General features: G+C 46.0%; 3 protein-coding genes across 5 annotated transcripts; 1 reads left to right on the top strand and 2 right to left on the bottom strand.

Moving 5' to 3' along the window:
- The first annotated feature begins 2,711 nt into the window (after positions 1 to 2,711).
- On the top strand, positions 2,712 to 9,407 carry LOC128752655 (gastrula zinc finger protein XlCGF57.1-like). Its single transcript, XM_053854099.1, has 2 exons — positions 2,712 to 2,753; positions 4,708 to 9,407. Exon 2 carries the CDS (start codon positions 6,395 to 6,397, stop codon positions 7,655 to 7,657), a length of 1,263 nt encoding a protein of 420 aa, XP_053710074.1. The 5' UTR covers positions 2,712 to 2,753; positions 4,708 to 6,394; the 3' UTR covers positions 7,658 to 9,407.
- Positions 9,408 to 10,803: 1,396 nt separating this feature from the next.
- Positions 10,804 to 15,292, bottom strand: LOC128752485 (gastrula zinc finger protein XlCGF57.1-like). 2 transcript variants are annotated; one of them, XM_053853752.1, is made up of 3 exons: positions 15,148 to 15,292; positions 12,352 to 12,752; positions 11,408 to 12,244 (listed from the first exon to the last, which is right to left on the bottom strand). In XM_053853752.1, the coding sequence occupies exons 1-3, from the start codon at positions 15,164 to 15,166 to the stop codon at positions 12,230 to 12,232; spliced, it is 435 nt and encodes a 144-aa protein (XP_053709727.1). In that variant the 5' UTR covers positions 15,167 to 15,292; the 3' UTR covers positions 11,408 to 12,229. The 2 variants fall into 2 exon arrangements, with proteins under 2 accessions (XP_053709717.1, XP_053709727.1); XM_053853742.1 differs by having other exon boundaries at positions 10,804 to 12,752.
- A 5,061-nt stretch (positions 15,293 to 20,353) lies between these two features.
- On the bottom strand, positions 20,354 to 24,411 carry LOC128752796 (zinc finger protein 436-like). Of its 2 annotated transcripts, XM_053854437.1 has the most exons (4): positions 24,356 to 24,411; positions 23,038 to 23,205; positions 21,118 to 21,729; positions 20,354 to 21,040 (listed from the first exon to the last, which is right to left on the bottom strand). In XM_053854437.1, exons 2-4 carry the CDS (start codon positions 23,054 to 23,056, stop codon positions 21,033 to 21,035), a joined length of 639 nt encoding a protein of 212 aa, XP_053710412.1. In that variant the 5' UTR covers positions 23,057 to 23,205; positions 24,356 to 24,411; the 3' UTR covers positions 20,354 to 21,032. The 2 variants fall into 2 exon arrangements, with proteins under 2 accessions (XP_053710412.1, XP_053710404.1); XM_053854429.1 differs by having other exon boundaries at positions 20,354 to 21,729.
- Between the last annotated feature and the right edge of the window lie 3,004 nt (positions 24,412 to 27,415).

The following is a 27,415-nucleotide window of genomic DNA, read 5'->3' on the forward strand; positions in this document are numbered from 1 at the left end:
AGTTGGTGATGACAGTCCAGTGACCTGATGGGGTTTTCAGGATGGACGGTCCCTACTTCCTCTGGGTTTTCTTCATTTCCTGCTTTATCAAATGGCGTGCTGCCTTCCACACTGACACATTGTTTGGTGGCCCCTTCTTCTTGGTCATGAGGGGAGCCTCCAGCTCAGCTCTCGTCCGCCTGGGTGTCTCCCTCAGCTGAAGCTTCAGCTCCTTCACCACCTCGCGCAGCGTCTCCTCTCTTTTGGAGACGTTTTTCCTCAGAGTTGCCAGCTCTTGCACCACCACGCTGTCAAACGCACTTCGATTGACCCTGTAGGTCTCAACTACTTGCTTGTTACGTTCGCCCTCGTCTGCATTCAACCTGAGTTCCGCCTTGACCCTCTGCTTCAAGTCATCTGCCTCCTTTCCAAAAGCTTCCAGTTGTTTGGTGATGTTGAGTCGAGACATTTGGATGGCCTCCAGACCTGCCTGGAGAAGCTTGTTATGTTTCCTCTCCTCCTGGAGCTCAGCCGAGATCCTCTCCTGGGCGCTCCTGTGCTCCCCCCGCAGCTCCTGGTAGTCTCTCTTCATCCCTGCCATCTCCTTCTCCAGCTTCTGCGTCTCTTCAACAACATTCAACTTGCTCTCCTTGGACAGTTCTTTGTATAAGTTCTCAAGCTCGTGACTGACTTCATCCCACTTCAGAAAGATCTTCTCCGAGTCACAGATCTGGACATCCGGGTTCTTCTGGTTCTTCACTTGTTCTCTCTTCCTGGTGGCAGGTGTGCAGGAGGGGTTCAAATGTTGTTTACTGCTCTCCATCTGCCCGGTCTGTGGGTGACGTCAGAGCCTCCAACGCTGGTTCTGTGCTTCGTTTTCAAAGTTCTGGTTCCTACCCCATGACGTCCATCATAACCTTCCTATAATGGGGTGACCGATTCTCACAGGCCTTCATGAGTCCCAAAGTTGTGTGTGAACACCATCTCACTCTTGTCTCATCACAGCCACGGTCTGTTGTCATCCACTGTGTTTTCTTTCTCCACTTTATGAGGCTGAACAAAGGACTCAGTAATGAGAAACACGATGACGTCACAGAAACAACAAGACTTTGGATCAGAGTCTTTACTGTCTTCAGAGGAAGCAGAGAAAGCTTTGAACTTGCTATCTGCAGATGTAGAGAACAGCCTTCTGCACTGCAGTCTCCAAGACCTCGGAGGCAGGACTCCATTTAAATGACTGAAAAGGGATCGTTGTTGTTTTGGAGCCGAGCGGAGCCGAACCCAAATGCTTGATGTAAGAGCCACAAGGAGACAATGGGTTAGAGGAGCAAGTCCTTTTTTTCTTATTTTTGACAATAGTTCAAATAGAAAAATAAAATAATAATAAAAAAGGGTCCGAACAGAAAGCAACACCGAATCAGGAGATGAATGAATGTAAATCTAAAAGGACAAACACAATGACCAGAAACAACAGAATCACAAACGTGGTCGGGGATAAAAAACCACAGGAAACATGTGGAAATCAGAACAAAGAACAAAAGTAAGAAAACACCAAGTCAGGCACCTGGGAAAACCAAGGCATCAGAAAACGAGGACGCGAGCGAACGGGCGAGAGAATGAATGAACGGACAAGGAAAACCCATTTACCAAAGTTGAACGGGAGTCGATCTGGCACACGGTGCTGGAACCAAGGTGCCAAAGAGAGCTCAGCTGATGATTTGTAGATCAGCTGCAGCCGTGGGCCGCTATCCTTGCAAACGCTCCAACAACCAACAATGAAGGAGACTGGAAACAAAACAATGATAATAATAGCCATCTTGATATCACTGTGACACAGACTCTCTGCAGGAGAAATTATTTCAGATCTGGAGAGACTAGAAATAAAGGAATTATAATAGATGCAAATCTCACAGATGAATCACAAAACTTCCTTCTAGTAAATGAAACTGAGACGATGAAGGGAAAAATATGCTTTACAAACTTCATGATAGAAGCACAACTTGTTTTTCAGTCGACCTTCAGAGAATTGTTGATAGCAACTTGTTAAACGAAGCACCCAGCAACCAAGAAGCCTTTTCTTGCTTCATGTTCATTTGAGAGGTTTCTGGTTCCACACTGAGCACATGTATGTGTCTGATTCAGGGTCTGTCTCCTTCAAGAGAGCGGCGTTGGCCCAGATTAGGATCCGGTGTTATTCGCGCCGGTCACACAGCAAAAGAAACGACTTAAATTCCAGATGCCAGATACTCTGCCAGAAGGATTTCGACGATGTTCAGGTACAAGATTTCAGCCACTAAAACGCGACATGACGACGTGACACGTGTGGCTGCACGAGCTCAGACGTTTGAATGAGCTGCTTCCACGAGAGGGCGCCATCCGCTCCAAAGTATTGCTTTGTTTATTGAATTGTTGCGGGCTTTGTTTTCCATTTCAGATTCAGCAGATCGACTTTTACCATGTTCTCATTTGCACCGTGATTAATATTTACTCTTCATTGTTTATACTTGTGTTTTTGAAGACGTTTAGTTTAATTTCCGGGTGAGGGCTGGACCTGACCCGGATGTTTATGCGCTTGACTCCGCCCACTCCTCCATGTTCTTCTCAGAACTCTGCAGCAGCTTCGTGCTCTTTGCTCGTTTATCCTCCGGCGGATGAAATGTTCTTCAGAGGTGGAAAGATTCATAAGTGACGATCATCTGCTGCCGAGTTTCCACCACATCTTCCTCTGCTGTGAAGGAAGAGGATCCTGCTGCAGATGGAGACCCGGAGAGCAGGTGCACGCACGCACACGCACACACGCTGAGCACTGTTTTAAATCTTTTCTGAGATGTTAAAATGTTGCAGGGTGAAGACTCTACAAACTGAATTGTCCATATTTTCCACACCCGTTCTTTCGGTCAATCTCTTACGGTTGTAGAAGACATGTAAACAACAGTGAATCTTTTTCTTTGCAAGGGAGTTTGAACTGATTTAAAGTCCGTTTGACTCATTTAGCTCGCGAGTAATGTCACGCACAAACACGCCAATGTTGACCCGAGTTCGCTCCTTCCCGACCCGCATGGTAGCATGTGGTTTGCAGCCGCCTGGTGACTGTCACGTGAGCAAGCAGTGTCACATGCTTTCTGACTGATGTAGTCGCTGGCAAACCCTTACCGCTGTGCTGTTATTAGCTGCTATGGTTTCTGTTTGATATACAGGACTTTTGTTTTACAAACGACAAAACAAACAAACAAAAGCATGGGAAGTTATGTCATCCCAAAGCCAGTGGCTCTGGCTCTAATGACACCTCGCCAAGGGAGCAGCAACAGTGCAGAGCTGAGGTTTCCTGAGCCACAGGACAGCTCCATCCACAGTGACTGCAAGTGTTTGACTGAAGAGATTCCAATGAGGTACAGAAATGATGAACATTTGCTCTCAAATCTGGCCTCATACTACGCAGTAAAGAAGTTTTATAGACAGTTCAAGCCCGGCTCATGACTGTGAAAACGTACCCCTGCGACTCTCTTTCTGACTCACAATTTGTTTCATAAATCTCACCGAGATGAACCTGGGCCATGGGGACCAGAATGATCAACCAAGCATGAGGAATACAGCTTGAGGCAGGGAAGATAAGCACAGTGTCTCAAACCTGGTGACATACGTGATGTGGAGGAAGCATTCTCTCGGCCAGTGGCCCCAGTGAAGGACCAATTTTCTGGGACACGGCTGCGGGCAAGCTCAACACAGATGATGCATGATGTCGAGGACAGGCCTCACGCGGCTCTTCACCAAATGAGCCCCCAAACTGGCTGCGATTTTGGTCAGGTTGCTGTTGAAATGATGGTTTACACAGGAAATAAGAGGAAAAAGTATGGAATGGAATGGAATGTGATTCACTGTTGATGGTGGTGAAGTCCGTTGAATTCACTGGAGTGAAGATGAAACGCTCCAGTCTGCAGCGTGGCTCACACACACACTGACCGGGGCCACGTTGTTGGCGGCAGGAGCCACGTCCAAACATGGAGAAGTCAAGTACACATTTCTATCTACGCCGCTTGACATTTCCAGGAGGATCAGGGTCAAATGGAGGGATTTGAAAAAGACATGCACAAGAGACGTGAACCAGCAACCTGGTGACACACAGGGATGTGCTTTAACCGCTATACTGGCACCAAGTCAGGTGACCAGCTGCTCAGGTGACGCCTCACAGCCTGACGTATTTGTAGCATGCGGCTCTTTTCAGCAGCACAGTCAAACAGTGGGGCTCTGAGCCTCGGACTGGTTGGCCACCCCTGGACTGCTGCAGCCTCATATCATGTTCACTTTTTCAAAACTGTAAATACAGGATTTATTTTTATTTACAAATCCTGAAAAAAAATATGTTACAACATATTCTAAAAGTCTGAGATCTGATCGACTTATCAGACTTGCTGCAGACAGTGGTCCCTGAACCTGTAGTGAGCATCAACTACCGCCATGAGCGCCTCAGAGATTCGGCCCGGGTAATTGTTTGTTTCCAGAGTTTGCAGACGGTTGGATGTATATAAGCGTTTCGTCAAATGCACCAAAGCAGTGGGAAAATCCGAACCAGTCCTGGAGTCCTTTGGCCGCTTCTGGCTGACTCGCCTCCGATGGCGGTTTGTAAAAGGGGAAACCCTTGGCTCTTTAACTATCAGCTGAAACTAGCTCAGTGTAATAGCATGTCTTCAGATGATCCTGAGGATTTGTTTTTCAACCCTTCATCTACAGAACACAACTCCACTCTCGGAGGGTGACTGGCTGACACTGCCGAGTCTTTCCTGCAGGAAAAAACAAAACAAACAATCATCATTTTCCTTCGGTTCCACCTGCTGATCCAGCCCGTGATGACTTCGCTGAATCTGGGGCAGGTCACTGTGAGGGCCCTCGTTGGTGTGTGTGTGTGTGTGTGTGTGTGTGTGCACGAAATAGCCGACGTGATTAACCCGTCCTGATTGGACTGTTGAATTCATGAACAGCCTTTGTTGTTCCTTTGATTTGATCCCAGAGCCCTTTCCTCGTTGCTGGGATCCCCACTGACCATGGCAATACATTTGACTGACCTGCAGATGAACAAGCGCTGAGCGCCGTGCTGTAGCTACCGCAGCAACTGTTTTCACTGGAGTTTGGGGGGCGTTATTTTTACGCGTGAGACTTACGATGTGTGGTGGCTGTATAAATATAGGTCACCTTGGCATGACCTCCAGCTCCCTTTGAAGGAGAGACAGTCTTGGTGACACCTAGGAAGGACAATGTTCTTCTTTGCTTCTTCTGCTCCTGGCCATCCTGGAGGCAAGTCTGGAATCATCCAACGACAATTGCGAATGATTCGAAGAAAACAAACTATAATACGGCCATTCAGTCGGCTGGTGTGCAGAGACTTCCGTTATATAGAATGAATTGGTATCAACCATCGTAAACGTGAACATTTTTTAATCTGACTGAGCCATGAGAGAATCCTCGTGTCTGGAGTGAATTTGTCCGAATGATCTGCTCTGAAAAGTGTCGGAGGACAATCATAAATGTGAAACATGTTCAATATTTACATCCAAAAATCTTTGAGTGCTGGGAGACCTGATGGTTCCTGACCTCCAATCGAGAAGGAAGCAAAGACAATAAAATAAAAGTCTTTGATCTCCAGAAGAAAATCCACTGCCCTCCCCATGGGCTCCATCCCTTCCACTGTCCAGGCCTCCTATGATGGTTCTTTTTGGATATGTTCATTGACACGTCCTCTTTGTGTTTTATCCTTGTTGTGATGCTTTCACTCTTTCAACACATGTGAGTTTTCTAGCTTGGAGGACAAACGTTTTGATCAGAATCTTTGTGTGTGTGGTGCATCTGGGATGAGATTATCAGGGCGCACCACAGACACCACGATCCACAGCATTTTTTTTTTTTTTTTTTTGCTGTTTGACAAGGTGCATTGTCCTGCATGAAACTTGCTGACTCCATGTTACTGCTTTTTTTTCGTGAGCCACCGCAAAGGCTGATGAAGCTTGGAGCGTAGTTTAGAAGAAGAAATGTGTTGCTAAAGGATAATTCGCAACTTGAACAAGAGTGTGCTGTGTTTTATCGTGTTTAGACATATGTCTGTGTCATTAAAATAGTGTTGTGCAACCCCACCACAACACCAGCTAGACTTACTTCATGCCTGGATTGTTCAGTGACTCAGGTGTGTGTGTGTGTCCCTGCAGGTGTCCAGCAGCTGCTGGTGGTGAAAGAAGAAGAAGATGCTACTGAGCAGCAGGAGTGCAGCTCCAGTCTGGATCAGGAGGGACAAGAACCTCCTCTCATTAAAGAAGAACCAGAAGAAGAAGATCTAGACCAAATCAAAGAAGAGGCCACCCAGTTCTCCCTCACTCCTGTCCAGGTGAAGAGTGAAGATGATGGAGCAACCAGCAGCTGGACTCAACACATGAAGACAGAAGCTGATGGAGACACCTGTGGAGGAGCAGAAGCAGCCAGTGACTTGGATACACCTCTGCTCCCTGACCACCAGAGGTCGCCTTGTTCTGACTCTGACACTGATGACAGTGAGGACTGGAGAGACACCAGTGACACTCAGTCAGTCCACACTGGAGAAAAACGTTTCATATGCTCCCACTGTGGTAAAGGTTTCACGCAGAACCATTACCTGACGAAACACATGAGAAGCCACACTGGAGAAAAACCTTTCAAATGCTCTCAGTGTGGAAAATGTTTTTCACAGAGCGGGCACCTTAGTGTTCACCTGAGGATTCATACTGGAGAAAATCCTTTTGTCTGCACTCAGTGTGGTAAAGGTTTTAAGTTGAACCAGAATCTGAAGATTCACATGAGAAGTCACACTGGAGAAAAACCCTTCAGATGCTCTCATTGTGATAAATGTTTTTCACAGAGCTCAAATCTTAGCACTCACCTGAGAACTCACACTGGAGAAAATCTCTTTGTCTGCTCACAGTGTGGTAAAGGCTTTGCCCGCAGCCATTACCTGGACAGACACATGAGAAGTCACACTGGCGAAAAACCCTTCAGATGCTCTCATTGTGATAAATGTTTCTCACACAGCGGGGGTCTTAGTATTCACATGAGAAGTCATACGGGAGAAAAACCTTTCAAATGCTCTCACTGTGATAAGTGTTTTTCACAGAGCTCAAATCTTAGTACTCACCTGAAACTTCATAGTGGAGAAAATCCTTTCGTCTGCTCAGAGTGTGGTAAAGGTTTTGCCCGCGGCCATTACCTGGAGAGACACATGAGAAGTCACACTGGAGAAAAACCTTTCCTATGTCCTCAGTGTGGTAAATCGTTTTCACAGAACTCTAATCTTAATATTCACATGAGAATTCACACTGGAGAAAAACCTTTCAGATGCTCTCACTGTGGTAAATGTTTTTCACAGAGCACCAACCTCAGTACTCATCTGAAACTTCATAGTGGAGAAAATCCTTTCGTCTGCTCCCAGTGTGGTCAAGGTTTTCCACGGAACCACTGTCTGAAGAGACACATGAGGAGTCACACTGGAGATAACCCTTTCAGATGCTCACACTGCGGTAAAGGCTTTTCACATCGGGGGAACCTGAACACTCATCTGAGAAGTCACACTGGAGTCCGTCTGTTCCGATGCACCCAGTGTGGTAAAGGTTTTATGCGGAACCATTCCCTGAAGAAACACTTGAAAAGTCACGCTGCAGATTAACCTTCGTCCTGCTCTCACTGTGGCAACAGAGAGAAAATCTTTCGTCTTCTCTCAGTGACTTCACAGTTATGAAAGTCATGTCATATCCTCAGTCCAGCAATGGGCCACAATTTCATGGCTGTCATAGTCAGAAGGTTCTGCCTAGATGTACTCGCTGCATCTGTATATTCAAAATATGTGCTTGCGTGATGTGTTACCCTCTTTGTGATCAGTTTGGCCTGTGAGGTGAAAAGCCTTGATGTCAGGATGCCCCTCCATGCGGCCCACAAAGGATGTGGGATTGATGACGTATCTCTCTCTCTCTCTCAGCAAACACACTGCGGACCGTTTGACTGACATGAGCGGGTGCACTAGAGGATTGGTGGAGCTGTTTCAGTGACCCGTCCTGGATCTGAACTGGATGTCAGAATCTGTTCATCTTTTCACTGCAGCTGCTGTCGCTGAAGTGAATACTGTGATTCTGCCACGTACTGAAACACCAATAAACTCCGGAACTGCAAACTGTATGGCGTCGATGACAAGAATGAGGACAAACATATGAGCTGAGGCAGGAAGAGAGCAACTCCAGTGGTGACGCTCCTCAGCCGGGACTGTGTGTGGGGTCACATGAGCTCATTCTAACTTGCATTGTAGTGCAGCAATAACGACTCACAAAGACCAATTCGATCTGATGCTGTGAAGGCTTTGGTGATGTTGTTTGCCATCCATCGAAATCGGAAGAGACCCACAAGCACGACTCATGCCCCGCGCTGATAGTTTTCAGCAGCGTTTTATGCGAGGCAAACCTAAACTTGTGGTAACTTTGAAGTGACCAACATTTAAAGTGTGATCTTGACGCAAGGCTCCTCGTGTGGGGGATTTGACTACTGAAGAGGCAGAGCTGGATCTGGGGGCCTCTTTCACACCGGAAGAAGTCAAGATGATGTCTTACATTGTTGAAATCGTGTGTGCAACTATGGGGCGCCAAATGTACAAATGAAGACACACGTTTTTTTTAGCAGAAATCTTTGGCTATATTCTCACAGATTTTGTTACAATTTGAGACAATACACTGTAATGTTACGTCCCAGTGTTTAATCTCTGTAAGTGTTCAAACTAAATTCTAAATCTGAATCTTAGATCAAAATCTATATAATAAAGCAAAATTCTATCTTATGTTCATCTTAAATCTAAATCTAAAATCTCAGTTTGCAGGATTGAGGCGCTCCCTTCTGCTCCTCTGACCATCAGGCTCGCAGGTGAAAGTCTGTCAGTTTGCATTTGCTTTTAACGCGTACAGAGATGAAACAATGGGATGTAACCTTAAAGTGTAGTGTCAGCAGACTGCAACTCATTCCGAACTCAACAGTTCACACCGTTGCTCAACCTCACCTCCTCCATGCCATGTGTTCCTCCTCAGCGGTTCAACACCCAGACTCTGGAAATCTGAAGGCTCCATCACTACACACACATATAAACCCACCTTTTGGAGCCTGCATGCTCATGTTCCTGTTCTTCGTCGATCCCACATTTGGTGCATCTATCTGCGTCTGTTCTTGAAAGGGGACCTCAAATATAATGTATTATTTATAGTACCGTCTACTGCAGTTTCTCTTTAGTAAATGAAAAAGTAACTCGGCAACAACCCAAGACAATGTTTTGTATGTCGATGCTGTTTATAAGATTGTTTTTTCTGCAAATAAATCAAAGAAAAGAACTAAAAATCCTACTATCCTCCTATGTCATTAGCAGATGCCTGACCTAAGTAAACATTTCCTCCTCTCAAATGCTTAAACACATTGAAGCACAGGGCCGGAGCCCACGGTTGGGCCGCCAGCGCCACCTTGAGGGACCCTAGAAGTTTTTTTGTTTTGCACCTGTGGGCTGTGAGACACGCTGTTTTACTCCATGAGCCACGTGTGACGGCAGTCGGGAGTCACTGAATTGACAGCTGCAAAATTACAGTTAGGTTTTATGGTGATACATTCATTTATACTTACGTCTTCTGTGGAGTCTCAATAAAATACATTATTTCTGTCTTATGGTATTTAGACATGGTTTTATTATTACTTATTTGCTTTTTTATTTATTTTTTTTCTTTCGTCAATTTGCAGCTGATCTGACTTTTCGATGACAAATGAATATCTTTGCTGTAGTTTCATGTCATTTCAGCAGGTTTTGGTTTGTTTACGTGTGAGTCGATGAAAGAAGGTGATTGATCACAAATGAAATCAAGAGTCATGAATCACTTCTGCTACTCGAATGGGCCCCGGGTCCATCTGTTCTGGGAAGGGTGGGCCCCGAGATCAGAGAGGTTCAGAAGCCCTGCGTTGATGTATGTGTAAGACTGTGACCTCGAGTTACCGTGGTGCAGAGAGAACACACCTGTCAACGCTCACAGCTCATTGTTGGATATTTCCCAGGAACCCGGTCCCAGCACTGAAGGCAACAATGTCCTCACCACGACGAGTAGACAGTTTTGCGTCAGTAGTATTACTAGTATATCTAACTTGAAATCTAGTACACAATATTGCTTGCATTAGTAAAACTATTTTAAGTTCACTAGAAGTTCTGGGACAAGAAAAAAAGTTCACTAGCAGTAGGAGTCGACAGCTTCAACCTCGACTACTACTAGCGACAACAACTACTGCTACGATGATGAATGTGACCCCTGCTACTGCGACTGCAGCCAGTTGATGTGGTGGCACGTCTTCCCTCACCACACACTGCTGATGTCTGTCAGAGAAGTGTCTGTGAGTACCAGAGTCCAAGAGCCCAGAGGAACCAGTCTGGACACCTGAACATGGGAGGTTGACTCGTAACTGAACACAGTGGACCCTCGTCACCTGAGGAGCTGTCTCCAGAAGAGGAAGTAACATGCTGTCCAATGAACCTCCACGATCTCTGTTGGGGTCGGCAGCTGGTCGTCCATGTTGGTTGCCAATGCCGCTCGCTGGATGCTGTCTGTGAAAAACCCTTCCATCTGTCTAGTGGCACCTCCGGGTCCGGGCCAAACTGGGATTAGGAGCCGACGTGATCGCATCCACCTGACAATACCAAGCAAAATGACCCAGACATGACAACTGGCCTCAAAGGACACGTGATCCTGACTGTATTCTTTATTTGTTCTTTATTGACATTTCATTGCAGATAAATCCTGTCCTTCTTTCACAACATTCATTCCTGCTGCATCTCATGTTCACCTCCATGATTGTTCTGATGGCAAGACCAGGACAAAACGTCCCGTTTTCAACTAATGACTCAGCAGACCCAGCCATCAGCTCCCTGAACTGAGCCAGCTCCATCAGCCCTGCGACGTCACTCACACTTGCCAGGAACTCGCTTGTTATTTCATCTCGAGTCGTAGAGCTTCTAACCAAAAAAAAAAAAACATATATATATTAATAATATATTAAAGCACAAGAAGCTAAATACCATACTGCACATGGGAACATTCTTACACTTGTAGTACACGTGTACGTACACACGGTTGATAAGTGGAGAAACCACACACAGAGAGCACATGTTTAGTCTCCAGTGTGACTTCTCTGAGAGCATCTGAAGGAATTTCCTCCAGGATGAAATCTCAGGTGAGTCCGAAGGTCCCTGCTTTGTGAAGCACATTTACATTTGAAAGGCTTTTATCCAGCATGAATTCTCATGTGTCTCTTCAGATAATGGCTCTGCTTAAAATCTCGACCACACTGAGAGCATGTGAAAGAAGTTACTCTATGACATCTGAGGTGAGACCTAAGGGTCGCGCTGAGTGAAAAGCATTTAAAACAGTAAGAACATATGAAAGGCTTTTCTCCAGTGTGGATTCTTATGTGAGCTGTCAGTCGACATTCCTGGATAAAACATTTACCACAGTGAGAGCATCTGAAAGGCTTTTCGCCTGTGTGACCTTTCATGTGTATGTTCAAGGAATGGCTCCGTGTAAAACCTTGACCACATTCAGAGCATCTGAAAAGTTTTTCTCCAGTATGACTTCTCATGTGAACCTTCAGACAATGGCTCTGCGCAAAGCATTTACCACACTGAGAGCAACTGAAAGGTTTTTCCCCAGTGTGCACTCTCATGTGGCCCTTCAGATGACTACTCTGTGTATAACATTTTCCACACTGAGAGCAGACAAAAGGCTTTTCTCCAGTATGAACTCTCATGTGCTTCATCAGGTCCGCCCTGTACAAAAAACATTTACCACAGCGAGAGCAGCTTAAAGGTTTTTCAAGGTGACATCTCATGTGGGCGTTTAGTTGTTCAATGTGTTTGAAAAAACGGCTACAATGAGAGCAGCTGAAAGGTGTTTCTCCAGAGTGCAGTATCGTGTGACGATTCAGATCACTTCTCTTAAAAAAAAATTTCCCACAGACAGAACAAGTCAAAGGTCCATTACAGGATTTCATGTGTCGAATCAGTCCAGACTTAGAAGAACATTTCCTCTCACATCCAGAGCAGATCAGGGATTCATCCTCATCTTTCTTCCCACTCACACGAACCTTTGGATTCGGCGCAGACTTTGAACCTGATCGAGTGTGACTGGTTTCTCTCCATCTGTCCTCATTGTCGTCAGCGTCATCAGTGTCGCCAGACTCAGTCAAAGGTCTCCTGCAGGATTTCATGTGTAGAGACAGTCCACCCTGTGAATAACACTTCATCCCACATCCACAGCAGATCAGCGATTCATCCTCATCTTTCTTCCCACTCACACGAACCTTTGGATTCTGCGCAGACTTTGAACCTGACTGAGTGTCACTGGTGTCTCTCCAGTCCTCACTGTCATCAGTGTCAGAGTCAGAACAAGGCGACCTCTGGTGGTCAGGGAGGAGAGGTGTATCCAAGTCACTGGCTGCTTCTGCTCCTCCACAGGTGTCTCCATCAGCTTCTGTCTTCATGTGTTGAGTCCAGCTGCTGGTTGCTCCATCATCTTCACTCTTCACCTGGACCGGAGTGAGGGAGAACTGGGTGGCCTCTTCTTTGATTTGGTCTAGATCTTCTTCTTCTGGTTCTTCTTTAATGAGAGGAGGTTCTTGTCCCTCCTGATCCAGACTGGAGCTGCACTCCTGCTGCTCAGTAGCATCTTCTTCTTCTTTCATCACCAGCAGCTGCTGGACACCTGCAGGGACACACACACACCTCAGTCACTCAACAATCCAAAGTATTTCTAAAGTATTGGCTAGTTAATAAAAAGTAAGGGCTCGATACTTTAGAAGTGGTGTGGAGTTAAAGTTCCAGATAAGCTGCAGCAAGCGGTCTTCTGCGAAGAACAAGGAAACGTCGTTCCAACTAAAGGTTGAAGTTGAACAAATCTCTTCTGTCAGATAAAAGAGCAGCACAAAGTGTCAGACTACGTGCTGCCTCCCAGACCACGTGGCCTCCACACCCTGTTATGCTGGAACAAACTCTGCTCCGTGCGTCATCAGCCAGGTCACGCATGAGCTTTGACTTGGATCAATAATTTGTGATTCCACCGTGTGTATAATAATTCCCACATCACACAGGCCATACAGTATATCTTTGTGAGAGTTGTTCTCTTCTTCTCTTCCAGCAGGAAGAAGAGAAGAGAACTGTCTCCAGATGGTTCTACATGTCAACCTGAAGAGGGAGCTACTGAGCTGTCCATCAGGTCCTGCATTGTGGCTTACTCGAAAAATAAATACGCAGACTTGGGCTTAACCGCTGGGACTACTGGTATCGTGAAAACCTTATTTAAAAAATACAAAAGTCTCATATCAGTAACTGGCTGGCCTTGGCTGTAGGCAAGCAGGAAATGAGCTTTGTTGGTTGCTCTTAGCTGCAGCCTGAAGAGCAAACGCAAATCTGTAAAATAGCCTCCCACGCAGGACAAGCAGAGGCGATTCAAATCTGTGGTTTAGCAATATGTCACACTTTCATATGGACACAACAATAATTGGAGGCGAGCCAGTCACAGTTTTCTGGCTTCTTTATACTTGTTCGGTTGAAAAAGAATATCTGTGACTGCCGCAGTGTTATGCTGTTAAAGACAAAGTCAGTGAGGCAGCAGCTAAAGTAACAATCTCGAGAACAAAGTGAACAACAAGTCAAATGAAGGGAGGCTGCAGATGTGTCTGACAAATATCCCTCGCTCAGGCGCCGCACGGCTTGGTCCTCAGCAACCCAAGAAGGCTGGTTGTCCAAAAGCTTTCCACAAACGCATCATGAGCAGGCGGAGAGGTGTGACGATGCTCTGCCGTGTGTTTTGGCAAAAAACACGAGGTTCTCACTGAGGTCATGTAGTCATATTGTATCGAGCTCTCTGGCACGAGATATGAAATGTAGTCTACATTGTTCAGCTTGAGAAGCAAGTGACCTTTTATGTAGCCAGAATGATCTTAGTCAGTTGTCAGTGTTGTTTAATATTAATATTATTCATTGTTAGTGCGACTAATGAAGTAGAAGCTATTCACAGGAATGTTGAATGAGGGAGTGTGGCTGAGTGTGTGAGAGAAAGCGAAGCTGCAGGAAGACTACAATGGAGGGAGTGAACCACACTGGAGGAGCAGACATTAGAGGTCAGACGGAGGAGGCTGGACAGTACCATCTTCTCCAGAGCAGGTCCTGATAAGAGCCACCGGGGTCCGGATCGGGGGGGCATGCCTTGTGGTCGTTGCCATGGTTACGAGGGAGCCAGCGACCGGCGTCAACAGCGGAGGACCAATTGGACGAGGACGGAGCCCACGTAGAGGAACTTTTGTGTATAATAACTTTCCTGGTAGTCATTCTCACGAGTAAACGGGCGCGTGGCTGTACACGGGAGGTGTATTTCCAACGAGGGTCAAGAAAGTATCGTCGGAAGAAAGTTATATCCAAGAATTTATTCCCTGACAGAGGAGTCTAATACATGAGCAGAATTCTGGCTCAGCAACTACGCCTGACTGAGCCTCAGCAGAGGTCCAGTAGAGCGACAAAAAGCTATCTGAGGTCTTGACCCTTTATACACTAAAGTTTCTCCACGTGGGCTCCGTCCTCGTCCGATTGGTCCTCCGCTGTTGACGCCAGTCCCGGTCGCTGGCTCCCTCGTAACCATGGCAACGACCACAAGGCATGCTCCCCTGATCTGGACCCAGGTGACTCTTATCAGGACCAGCTCCTTCCAGCTCTGGAGAAGATGGTACCAGCCTCCTGCGTCTGACCTCTCACTCCACCTGCAACTTCAAGTTCTCACACACACTCAGCCACAATGCCTCATCCAGCATTCCTGCATCTGTGAATAACTTTCTTAGTAGCACAAACAACGAATAATATTCACACTGTAGAATAAATGCACTGTTCCCGTTAGTATCAGGAAAAAGAAGGAAGCAAAGAAACTGAGGGAAAAGCGGAGGAGACGTCGTCAGTCGCCGAACACAATAAGAATATTCCTCAGTAAAAAAAAGAGTCTCCATGTTTAATATCATCATCGATGACTAGAAGTGACGGTGAGGAAAAATAAAAAACAGCGATCCAATATCTGCGAACCGGATTTTTCCCAGTCAAAAACAAGGACGTACCTGCTCTGCGGGTCTCCATCTGCAGCTTCCGTCTCTCCGTCACAGCAGAGGAAGATGTGGTGGAAACTCGGCAGCAGATGATCGTCACTTATGAATCTTTCCACCTCTGAAGAACATCTCATCCGCCGGAGGATCCACGAGCAAAGAGCACGAAGCTGCTGCAGAGTTCTGGAGAAGAACATGGAGGAGTGGGCGGAGTCAGGCGCACAAACATCCGGGTCATTTCCTGCCTTCACCCGGAAAGCTCTTTAAACACATCATTTAATCATGAACAAGCGAGTTTATGAAGCAAGAAGGCGTATTTGGGCGATGCCAAAAGTGGAGTTTCGAATGCGGAAACGCTGGATTCCCGAGTTTCAGACTTAGCAGTGACGTCGCACCCACTGTCCTGGTACTGACATGTCAATCAGGTACTTAGGGGGCGGGGACAGTGCCGTAAAGGGTCAGAGTCAAAGACCTCTGGACTGATTATTGAATAACCTCACTTTCCACCCACAACAGAAGATAAGCAGTGTATCCAAGTGGTAATAGGATGTAGTGCAACTGTATTTCACTTGGAGAATAAAAATGAACATCGAAATGCAACCGTCCTCCAATAGAGAGGGGCAGCATCTGCAACACTGTAAAAATGAAGACACGTTTCTTCCGATTGAGTAGAAATCTCTGGCAATATTTTCGCAGATCGAAAGTCTGTGAAATTAAAATGGCTACTCTGGAAAGCGCCACTGTGGCAGGCGTGCGAGCTGCACGACAAGGTGCTGGTTCATTTCCATTTGCAGTCGGCATCGCAGGAAGCAGAGGGGCCACAGAGACCAGAGACTGGAAGCTTTTTCTGGCCATGAGAACCATGGAATTCTGGCCCCAAGCTGGACAAAGGAGATAAAGTGGCTTCCTAAACTGTGACGCAAACATGGTCACTGAGGGCAGGCGAAAGGATTGTCTCCAGTACACTTCCTGGAGCCTCGTGCACCACCAACCCACGTGACAGGAAAAGCTCCAAAAGCCACTTGTAGGAATGGAATCTACAATGTGTTTGATCTGGAACAAAACAATTCCAGATTGATCAAGCCTGTGGACACCAGCGGTACACGTGCAAGTGAGTAGTCTGAGATGGTGAATCCCGTCGGTCATCACACTCGTGCAGACACGCCTCCACTTGACCATGGTTTAAATGGCAGAGAGGGCAGAGAAGAGGAACTGTACTGCTCCATCTGTGTGTGCGCTCAGTGCGAGAACACAGAGTTAACAGCGAGCCGAACTCGTTGCCGCGTGCGAATATTATCTTAAACTTCTACACAATTTACAAACATACTTCAACTGGTGCGTCTCCACCTGAGAACAGAACAGCGCACATGGCGCTGGTCGTTGTGTCATCCAGATCACGGCTGCAGTCACAGCTTGATCCATGAACAGAGCATCTCCCACATCCAGGAAGGAACAAAGGAAAAATGTGGTTGGGAACATTAAAGGTGCGACTTAAAAAAAAATAAAATGCTGTGTGGCTGAATGGAACAACTGCTGTTCATCTTGGGTTGGAGGAAAGATCCTACTCATAAATAAAAAAAAGAATTGTTTGATATCAAACTCAGCTTCCAAAAAATGTGTTGCATGTATATCGTATAGGTGGCATCATGAGTGTAACAAAACTATGTGGCATTATGCCTGATGGAGCGTTACACACTCCCAACAGACCCAGCTGTGCCATCGACATGTGACACTGCAGGTCGAATAAGATGCAGCGCTGGTGAGTTTTATTCAGACGGTTACATTTGAACTCAAACAAACAGACAATGAAAACAGACAATAATGTGACGGCTCTTCAAGAACTCTGAAACACAAGCCAGAGGTGGAGTTGCCGGGCCCATCGCCGCAGAATCATCCAGACACCAAACACAGCAACTCACCAACATCGCAAATGCTATATATATATATATATATATATATATATATATATATATATATATATATATATATATATATATATATATATATATATATATTCGCCTCTGTTCTGCCACTAGACTTGGTGTGTACGAATGGTCGCAGGTGTTTGCTTGTTCCTAAACAAAGGTAATAGACAAATACCAAACTTTTGGGGATGGGGGCCATTTTGGTAGTTAGTATACAAATTCCGTCTGTACAACAGATTTATGCAACTCACAGAGTACAGTGTTCCAGAACTTGAACACATCCTCGTGATTGTGAGGGAGTGACAGGCGTGTCATTTTGAGCATCATGATGTCAGCAGAGGCAGCTTCCCCAATCCACAATTTACCGCCAAAACTTCTTATGGACACCTCCACCGGCTGGTATTAGTTGACTCCAGCTGTGCACGGCACGTACGGGATATGTGAGTCATAGGAATCAAAACTCCATGCTAATCGGGGATTTGCACAGAGCACTTTGTACGTTGGCTGCGAGAAAAGGAGGGACTCTCCTGTATGTTCGGCGTAGCTTGACATCACGGAGTGATGATGCAAGTGAGGCAGAGACATTAGACTCATGTTTAACATCCAACCTGTATCATTATCATCATTAGTTATCATCTTTCCAAATAGTTATCTGTTTGGTTCCTCATACATTGCTAAACGCTAGTTTTCATATACAGTTCTGTCGGACCCACAGTCAACTCACATAGCTAAAGCGAGAGCTGCCACAGTGACTCCATTTACAAAACGCAAGGAGACAGTCTTTACGAGTCAGGGACCAGATGGGTGTCACAGCGCCGTGACTGCATTTGTGGTAACAGAAATGTCGCACTTCTGCCACACACAAACATTTTCTGACGTGTGAAGTCTCAAGTGAATGCTTAGGTCCCTGCTATGTGAGAAACATATTCCACAATGAGAGCATCGAAATGGAATTTCTCTCGAATGAACTCTCAAATGAGTCCTAAGGTTCCCACTCTGTGAAAAACATTTTCCACAGTGAGAGCAACTGAATGGTTTTTCTCCAGTGTGAATTCTTGTGTGGGCGGTCAGTCGATATTTCTGTGTAAAACATTTGCCGCACTGAGAGCATATGAAAGGTTTTTCTCCAACGTGACTTCTCATGTGTATCTTCAGGGAATGGTTCTGTGTAAAACTTTGACCACACTGAGAGCAGGTGAAGGGCTTTTCTCCGGTATGACTCCTCATGTGATCCTTCAGATAATGGCTCCGCGCAAAGCATTTACCACACTGAGAGCAACTGAAAGGTTTTTCTCCAGTGTGAATTCTCATGTGGGCCTTTAGATGTCCACTCTGCGCAAAACATTTACCACACTGAGAGCAGACAAAAGGCTTTTCTCCAGTATGAACTCTCAGATGAGTTTTCAGGTCCCCTCTGTGCGAAAAACATTTATCACAATGAGAACAGATTAAAGGTTTTTCTCCATGGTGACTTCTCATGTGGGCCATGAGTTGTTTACTCTGCGTAAAACACTGACCACACTGAGAGCAGCTGACAGGTGTTTTTCCAGCATCAGCGTGACATCTCATGTGAAGAGTCAGATCGTGTCTCTTTTCAAAACACTTTCCACAAACTGAACAAGTCAGAGGTCCCCTGCAGGATTTCATATGTCGATTCAATCCAGACTTTGAAGAACATTTAGTCCCACATCCAGAGCAGGTCAGTAATTCGTGATCATCAGCTTCCATCCCACTGACACAAACATCCAGATTCTCCACAGACTTAAAACCTTCCCTCCAGTCCTCACTGTCATCCGTGTCAGAGTCAGAACAAGGCGACCTCTGGTGGTCAGGGAGGAGAGGTGTATCCAAGTCACTGGCTGCTTCTGCTCCTCCACAGGTGTCTCCATCAGCTTCTGTCTTCATGTGTTGAGTCCAGCTGCTGGTTGCTCCATCATCTTCACTCTTCACCTGGACAGGAGTGAGGGAGAACTGGGTGGCCTCTTCTTTGATTTGGTCTAGATCTTCTTCTTCTGGTTCTTCTTTAATGAGAGGAGGTTCTTGTCCCTCCTGATCCAGACTGGAGCTGCACTCCTGCTGCTCAGGAGCATCTTCTTCTTCTTCTTTCATCACCAGCAGCTGCTGGACACCTGCAGGGACACACACACCTCAGTGACTGAACAATCCAGGTACTTGAAGTCTTGTTCTCCATTTCCCTCTCTGCGTCCATTCTCCACTGGCACACAGCCTGCTCTGCTGGCCCCACCTGACCACTGTTGCGGCTGACAACAGTGGAACAGCTGGAGCTTCATCCAGCTGCTGAAAGCAATGACTCTGAAACACCACTGCCTCAGACATTTAGTTTGCAAGAGAGATACGACCCCAAACGTACACAGGAGTCAGAGACATTCAGAGTTGTTAGCGGCTCACAGCTGGAAGAAGAGAAAAGAGCTGAAGTGCAAATGCAGCCCCGGGCCCCGGTCACCGACGCTGAGTTCGCGTCTGTTGAGCAGTCGATCTCGTGCGTCACTGTCGTCGTCTCACAGCAAAAGAATTCCCGAACAAGTTTCGAATGGAATCAACAATGTTGAATTTAAATAGTGAATAGCCGAAAGTCACAGAACTGTATGACATATTTTCTCGTGATTGGAATAAACGATAAGACACTTCGGATTTGTGCGTGCGTGCACCTGCTCTCCGGGTCTCCATCTGCAGCAGGATCCTCTTCCTTCCGTCTCTCCTTCACAGCAGAGGAAGATGTGGTGGAAACTCGGCAGCAGATGATCGTCACTTATGAATCTTTCCACCTCTGAAGAACATTTCATCCGCCGGAGGATCCACGGACAAAGAGCACGAAGCGGCTTCAGAGTTTTGGCAGAACAAAATGGAGGAGTGGGCGGCAAACAATGACGTCACTTCCTGCCCTCATCCGGAAACGAAGCCTTCATCAGCGTAAATTTAACATTTAATGTTGACGATTCAGGTAAAAATTCACACTTGACTCAGCGATGTCGTCGTCGAGCGGTCAAAACAGCAGAGCCACGTGTTTCTGAATGAAAGGAGCAAACGGCGTTTGTCGACTGATTCTAATTGTTAATGTGTGAAATCCAACCACGATGGTATCACATGCCGAGTCATAGCTGACGTCACAGCCCCGCATAGAAAAGTCGTTTGTCGCTTGCAAAAGCAACTTATTCAGAGAAAACGTCCCCAACAGTCTCATTTTTGTTTCCGGGGTAAATGCGACAGATCGAAGACAACTTGATGCTCTCAGATAGAAACAGACTAAAGACATCAGACGCAACGTTTCATCAGGTTTCTTTTTATTATTGTGAAATATTCAGAGAACAACCTGCAGTTTACTGATGTTAAACAAGCGAACTCCAAGTTAACTCAGCCCTGAGATGTTAATGACGCCAGCTTGAACCAACAATTCACTTTATTTCATCATGACTGTGAGAGCTGGTGACTCAACTCAATAAACTGACGCTGGGTGAAGCTCAAATCCACAGATCAGCCGCCAAATAAACCGGATACAATCGAATGATCAACAACACTGCTGTGAGCAGGTGGACCTCTTCAGCGCAGACACCAAGTTATAGCAGAAAATCTGGCTGTGGAGTAAACACGAGAAACAAACCAAAGTATTTACTCCAACTGGTCCGAAGGTCTCAAGAGGGATCTTCAGTTCTTGAAGGCCAATTTATCAATGTGTGTAGAAAAGGTTCCTAAATTCAGTGGGATATGAAAACTAGAATGTGACCTTAAATTGTTTTTTTAAAATCCAGATTTATCACACACGTGGACTCCAGTTGTCTCCACAGACATTTGCCACAGTGACAGCAACTGACGGGTTCTTAACCAGTGTGAGTTCTAATGTGCTTCTTCAGGGAATGGCTGCAGGTAAAGCTTTGACCACACTGAGAGCATCTGAAGTGCTGGTCTCCAGTGTGACCTCTCACGTGAGCTTTCAGGGTCCCACGCTGTGTGAAGCATTCACCACACTGGAAGCAGACAAAAGGTTTTTCTCCATGAACTTTCAGATGAGTTGCAAGGTCAGCACTCTGCGAAAAACATTTACCACAGTGAGAGCAGCTGAATGGTGCTTTTCCAGCGTGACGTTTCATGTGAATGATCAGATAGCGTTTCCTTAAAAAAGACTTTAGACAAATAGAACAAGTCAGAGGTCCACTGCAGGATTTCATGTGTCGATTCAGTCCAGTCTTTGAAGCACATTTCTTCCCACATCCAGAGCAGATCAGCGATTCATCAGCTTCATCTTCCTTCTCACTGACATGAACGTCTGGAGTCCCCACAGTACCTGATTGAGTGGTGTCTCTCCAGTCCTCACTGTCTTCCGTGTCAGAGTCAGAACAAGGCGACCTCTGGTGGTCAGGGAGGAGAGGTGTATCCAAGTCACTGGCTGCTTCTGCTCCTCCACAGGTGTCTCCATCAGCTTCTGTCTTCATGTGTTGAGTCCAGCTGCTGGTTGCTCCATCATCTTCACTCTTCACCTGGACAGGAGTGAGGGAGAACTGGGTGGCCTCTTCTTTGATTTGGTCGAGATCTTCTTCTTCTGGTTCTTCTTTAATGAGAGGAGGTTCTTGTCCCTCCTGATCCAGACTGGAGCTGCACTCCTGCTGCTCAGTAGCATCTTCTTCTTCTTTCATCACCACCAGCAGCTGCTGGACACCTGCAGGGACACACACACCTGAGTCACTTAACTAATCCAAGTATTTCTGAAGTCTTGTTGCACGTTGACATATCTTCAGCAGGATGCTCTTGTTTGAATTTCTAGTTAAATCTACATTTCTTCTACTGCGCTGCACAACTATTTGACCCCTCTGGCTGCATCAGTGTTTCACTCAGAGTCACAGGATCTACGCTCTACCTCCCCCACACTTCCCACTGCCACTGGCAAAGAAATGGCTCGGTCATTTGGAAGTGGTTAGGCGTGAAAGTTCCAGACAAGCAGCAACAAACTGTGCTGAACATTGAACATTGAAAAAACTGCAAAGAACATTGATAACATGTTGAATTCAACAAATCTCTTCCGTCACATTGAGTGTCAGACTGCGTGCTGCGACCCGGACAAGATGGCGTCCACAGCCTGTGTCTCGCTGTGGAAATGTCCTCTGCTGCACTGTTGGAGAGCCATCTCTGGTCGGCACAGCAGGATTTGTTGGTCAGGTACTGAGAAGGCTCTCAGAGCAGCACAGCGGGTGACTGGCCAGGTCAGGGTCAGCTCTGGGGTGTCAGTATGGCTGTGGCAACCACCGCTCAGACTTACTGAAAACAGCGGGTCTGTTTGGTGAGCATGAGGCTGCGATCTATTATGTTTGACTTTAAAAGCCTCGTAAAAATAAGTCACACCACGAAGGTCCTCCAGAAAAGTCCATTGTCTTCATAGCTCCCGACTTGTATTTAAACACATTTGAAATTCTATTCATACAACTGGATTTAGAACTTGAATGTTGATGAACAAGGACCCAGCAGAAGCAGGGGAGTCACATGCCACCAGGGGGAAAAAAATCACCATGTTTTCGGAAGGAAGTGGGAACTTGTGTCAAATGGAGCCAAAAAGCTGAATATGCACCGTTCATGGATTCAACAGAAGCTGAGCTCATGGAGGAAACTGGTGTCTCCGCAAGAGGAATGAACAAAATGACAACACACTTTGACCTTCTTATTTCTGTTCTTTAAAATGTGGTTTATAAAAATGAAAAAACATGTGCAACTGAACCCTTTATTTCCCTTTAGGTGCCTCTCTGAGAACGGTTTTAGGCTTTATAGCGGTGAGGAACAAGTTCATACTGGAAATACTTTGGAACGGTTTTTATGGAGTATCAAAACCTGAGATGTCGGTGTCATGACACCAGAGTCCAGCGTGACTCTGTCGAATTCAATCATTTGAACGGCAGTGTCACATTTCCTGAACACATTTGAAAAATATTTATGGTCCGGAAAAGTGCTCAGTGTGGGTGCGTGCGTGTGCGTGCACCTGCTCTGCGGGTCTCCATCCGCAGCTTCCGTCTCTCCTTCACAGCAGAGGAAGATGTGGTGGAAACTCGGCAGCAGATGATCGTCACTTATGAATCTTTCCACCTCTGAAGAACATTTCATCCGCCGGAGGATCCACGAGCAAAGAGCACGAAGCTGCTGCAGAGTTCTGGGAGAAGAACATGGCGGAGTGGGCGGAGTCAGGCGCATAAAGAACACGTCACTTCCGGTCCTCACCCGGACGCGAGCCTGTGCAACTCGAGCAACTCTGCAGATGTTGTTGAGATGTTCATCCACCGGTTGAAGGCATAAAGTGACTGTAATATATTGATATATTTACTTAGTTCAGGTATTTAGTAAAGCTTGTTCTGTGGGTATTGTTGAATATGTTGTTATTAAGTTGCTGTATAATTGTGTGGTGGAGTTCGTAAGGTACGTGCGCTGTGGCACTAGAGTGACGCTATATAATAAAGAAACGTGCAAGTAACGTCCACACGAGTCTCCGTCTCTTTTCAGTCCGCTTACAAACCGGTCTCGGAGCGCATCATTTAGGTGTGCGCCAAAATCACAATGCGTCGACAGTTGTTTTAATGCCACAATATAGTCCGCAATTGACTCCTCCCCTTTAAATAAAAACCCCCTTTTTATTTATTCTACTTAGAACATAACTATATTTCCCTACACGTAAACAATATTTTCCTTAGTTATTATAAATCCTTCAACAACAGTTACACTAACTTAAACTTAACATATTCAACAATACCCACAGAACAATCTTTACTAAATACCGGAACTAAGTAAATATATCAATATATTACAGTGACCCGAATCATTTGTCGTCTAAGGAACACTTCTAACCCTTATGTGGACGCCTCATCTGTTGATGGTTCAGACAACACCTCTGTTGCTCTTTACCCTCTGGAACGTTCCTACTCTCCTATCACATCACATTTTTGTGTTTCACAGAGACGTGGTTGAGCGATCTGATCCCGGACACTGCGGGACAAAACTTGGGAGGGAAACATTTTACAACCTCGCATTCTGGTTGCTGTGAATATGTGACAAGTGATACCTCCGTTCAGCTCTGATCGATGAACCCCAAAGAGGCTCATGTGCCACGCATCACATCAACACACTTTTGTCAGGCGACAGGCGAAGTCAAACTCAGGTCAAAATCAAAATAAAAAACAAACCTATTCGCTTGTCCTGCATCGGTATCAACTACTGAAACGTTACAGATTCGTTTGCAGCATCCCACAACGACAACGCATTTAAACTCGCCTTATTCTGGGCCCTGAACGCACAGACCGTGTGTGTACCTGCTCTCTCCTTCACAGCAGAGGAATGTGTGGTGGAAACTAGGCAGTGAATCTTTCCATCTCTGAAGAACATCTCATCCGCCGGAGGATCCACGAGCAAAGAGCACGAAGCTGCTGCAGAGTTCTGGAGAAGAACACGGCGGAATCTGTAGTACACAAGAGGAGGAGAAGTCTCTGTTCCGTCTCTACATCAGCGCCAGTCCATCCGTCTCCGTTGGAGAGGATTATCCCGGGAAGCGCGATCCTCTTCGACGAAGGCGAACGAGCGCACCGTGCGGCACGTTTCCCTCTCCTCCTCAGTTTCTTCCGCCCCGCCAAAAGATGAACCAACTCCGAAAGTGACACCAAAAAACTGACACCGACTGAAGTGCCTTGCTTGAGGTCCTTCAAACACAATCCATCCTGGACTCACATTTTGCGTTGCCTTCCAATGAAAGCTGGTCACTTGTGCTTCAGCAAGAAACTGAATGAGCCAACATCAGCACGACCTTATAGCCCTCCCCTGTCTGAAGGTGTTTTCACAGTTTTCCATCCTGAACAACCGTCTGAACAAAACTGTTTTCTTCTGTATCAAAACAGCTTCAGACTGTTTCGAGTATTTACTCATACTTCACCTGAATAAAACACAAAACTATTCTCTATTCTTTAACAGGAAACACAGGATTGAGTTACATGGAACTGTTTACAAATCATAATATTTTTATCAACCACATTTAAAGAACCGAAGTAACTCAGTTTAAGTTATTAGCCCATTCAGTGTTGTTAGTATTGAAGATGCGTGTAAGCATGTATCATTATTATTGTCTTTTTTTCTTTTTATAAAAGAATAGGCTGAAATCATTTTAAAATAATTCTTATGAAATTAAAATAAACAAAAATAATCATCTAATAATTTATTTTCATTGAAAAACATGTCTTAAAGACTATTTATGTAATAGTTTAAAAAATAGTATCAGAATCAGAATCAGATTTATTGCCATGGTCAGTGGGGAGCCCACTGACTAGGAAAGTGCCTTGGAATAAAGTGCAACAAAGAACAAATAAAATAAAATAAAATAAATAGAATAACATTACAACAAGGCTGTTCACGACTTCAACAGTGTGACGGCCGAGGGAAAGAAGCTGTTCCTGTGACGGGAGGTTCTGGTCTGGATGGACCGTAGCCTCCTGCCAGAGGGAAGAGGAACAAACAGTCCATGACCAGGGTGAGAAGGGTCGAAGGCTCTGATCCCACCTGCACGTCTCTGGGTCCTGGAGACATACAGGTCCTGAAGAGGTGGCAGGCTGCAACCATCACCTTCTCAGCAGAACGTATGATGCGCTGCAGTCTGCTCTTGTCCCTGGAGGTGGTGCTGTTGTACCAGACAGTGATAGAGGAGGTGAGGATGGACTGGATGATGGCTGTGTAGAACTCCACCAGCAACTTCGTCGGCAGTCGTAGTTTCCGTAGCTGCCTCAGGAAGAACATTCTCTGCTGGACCGTCCTGATGAGGGACCTGATGGTTGGTCCTCAGTGATGGTGGTTCCCAGGAAGCAGAAGGAGTCCACAATAGGAATGGGTGAACCAGCCAACATGAGAGGGGACAGAGAAACTGTGACTCTCCTGAAGTCTATGACCATCTCCACTGTCTTCTGGGCGTTGAGCTCCAGGTTGTTGTGGCTGCACCAGGACACCAGCCGCTCCACCTCCCTCCTGTAAGCCGACTCATCTCCATCTGAGATGAGCCCCATGATGGTGGTGTCATCCGCAAACTTGGTCAACTTCACAGACTCGTGGCTGGAGGTGCAGCAGTTAGTGTACAGGGAGAAGAGCCATGGAGAGAGAACACAGCCCTGAGTAGTTGACATTATTATACAATAGAAAATGTCATTCTTGTTATTGTTACTATTACCGATGGCAAAGACACTCTATACCAGTGGTTCTTCACCTGGGTTCGAACACCACTTGCCAAGGTGACGCCATGCATATCTGAGCTGGTCTCTCTCAAAGCCAACAGCAGAACTCACTGACTTGCATGTATGTCATTTGTTGTGAGCACATGCTCTGTGTTGTTTGAACAAGGTGATGCTCATGCACGGTTCATTTTGTTCGTTTTGAATTTGGTGCGGTGCTACCACCAACAAGGCTCTATACTTAGTGTAACATGGCCATCAATATCATGTCAATATTCTTATGGTCATCTGAGGGCGATAGAAAGCCTGACCCGCACAGCTTCTTTCTCGTGCTGCGGCTGCAGTGTTTCAGTGGCGTCGCTTGTAACGCATGTGGGATTGAAATGAACGGCTGGATCGAATGAGGCCAACTCTGACTCGGAGTCTCAGTAGCTAACTCGCACATGAAGAAGTGAGATTAGAGACCAAGTCAGAGAGGCTGGATGGAGATGGTTTGGACATGTACAGAGGAGAGAGAGAGAGACAGTACATTGGTAGATGAAGATGTTGAGATGTTGGAACTGCCAGGCAGAAGGTGGAGAGGAAGGCCACAGAGGAGATTGATGGAGGTGGTGAAGGAGGACATGAGCTCTGTAGGTTTGAGAGAAGAGGAAGCAGAGGACAGGGGGAGACGGAGGAAAATGATCCGCTGTGGCCACCACTGAAGGGAGAAGCCCAAAGAAAAAGAAGGAGAAGACTCCGCGATCAAAGTAGATGCAAACTTTCTAAGAAAACTACGTCAATAATAGTCACTATTGCCCAAATGTAAATGTTCATTACTGCATAAAAGGACAGTTTGGAGAAATCAATTACAAAACATGCAAAAACGTTTTCCCTCTTGTGGGAGAAGCTATTTCAAACTCCACACCAGCTCAACAACCTGCTGCTGAGACCAGATGAAAATGAACGACTTGAAAGAGTAAATCATCTGGGAGCGTTTCCAAGCTGCTCTGATGGCCACAAAGCCCAAACAGCAGGTGTCGGTGTTTCTTGATGGCAATTTCTGGTTTCAATACATCTGTGCTTCAATTTGTAAATGATTTTGTGAGAGTAAAACTTGTTCGTTGTTTTCTCCTGATTTCACTATTCGCCATTTTGTTCCCCTTCTCAACAAAGATAAACAGTCAA

This window comes from Synchiropus splendidus, chromosome 1 (assembly GCF_027744825.2).
Source record: "Synchiropus splendidus isolate RoL2022-P1 chromosome 1, RoL_Sspl_1.0, whole genome shotgun sequence".
In the NCBI taxonomy this organism is placed as follows: domain Eukaryota; kingdom Metazoa; phylum Chordata; class Actinopteri; order Syngnathiformes; family Callionymidae; genus Synchiropus; species Synchiropus splendidus.

What these genes read in the sequence shown, in the direction of transcription:
- LOC128752655 (XM_053854099.1), top strand. Translation starts at nt 6,395, where the DNA reads ATGAAGACAGAAGCTGATGGAGACACCTGTGGAGGAGCAGAAGCAGCC.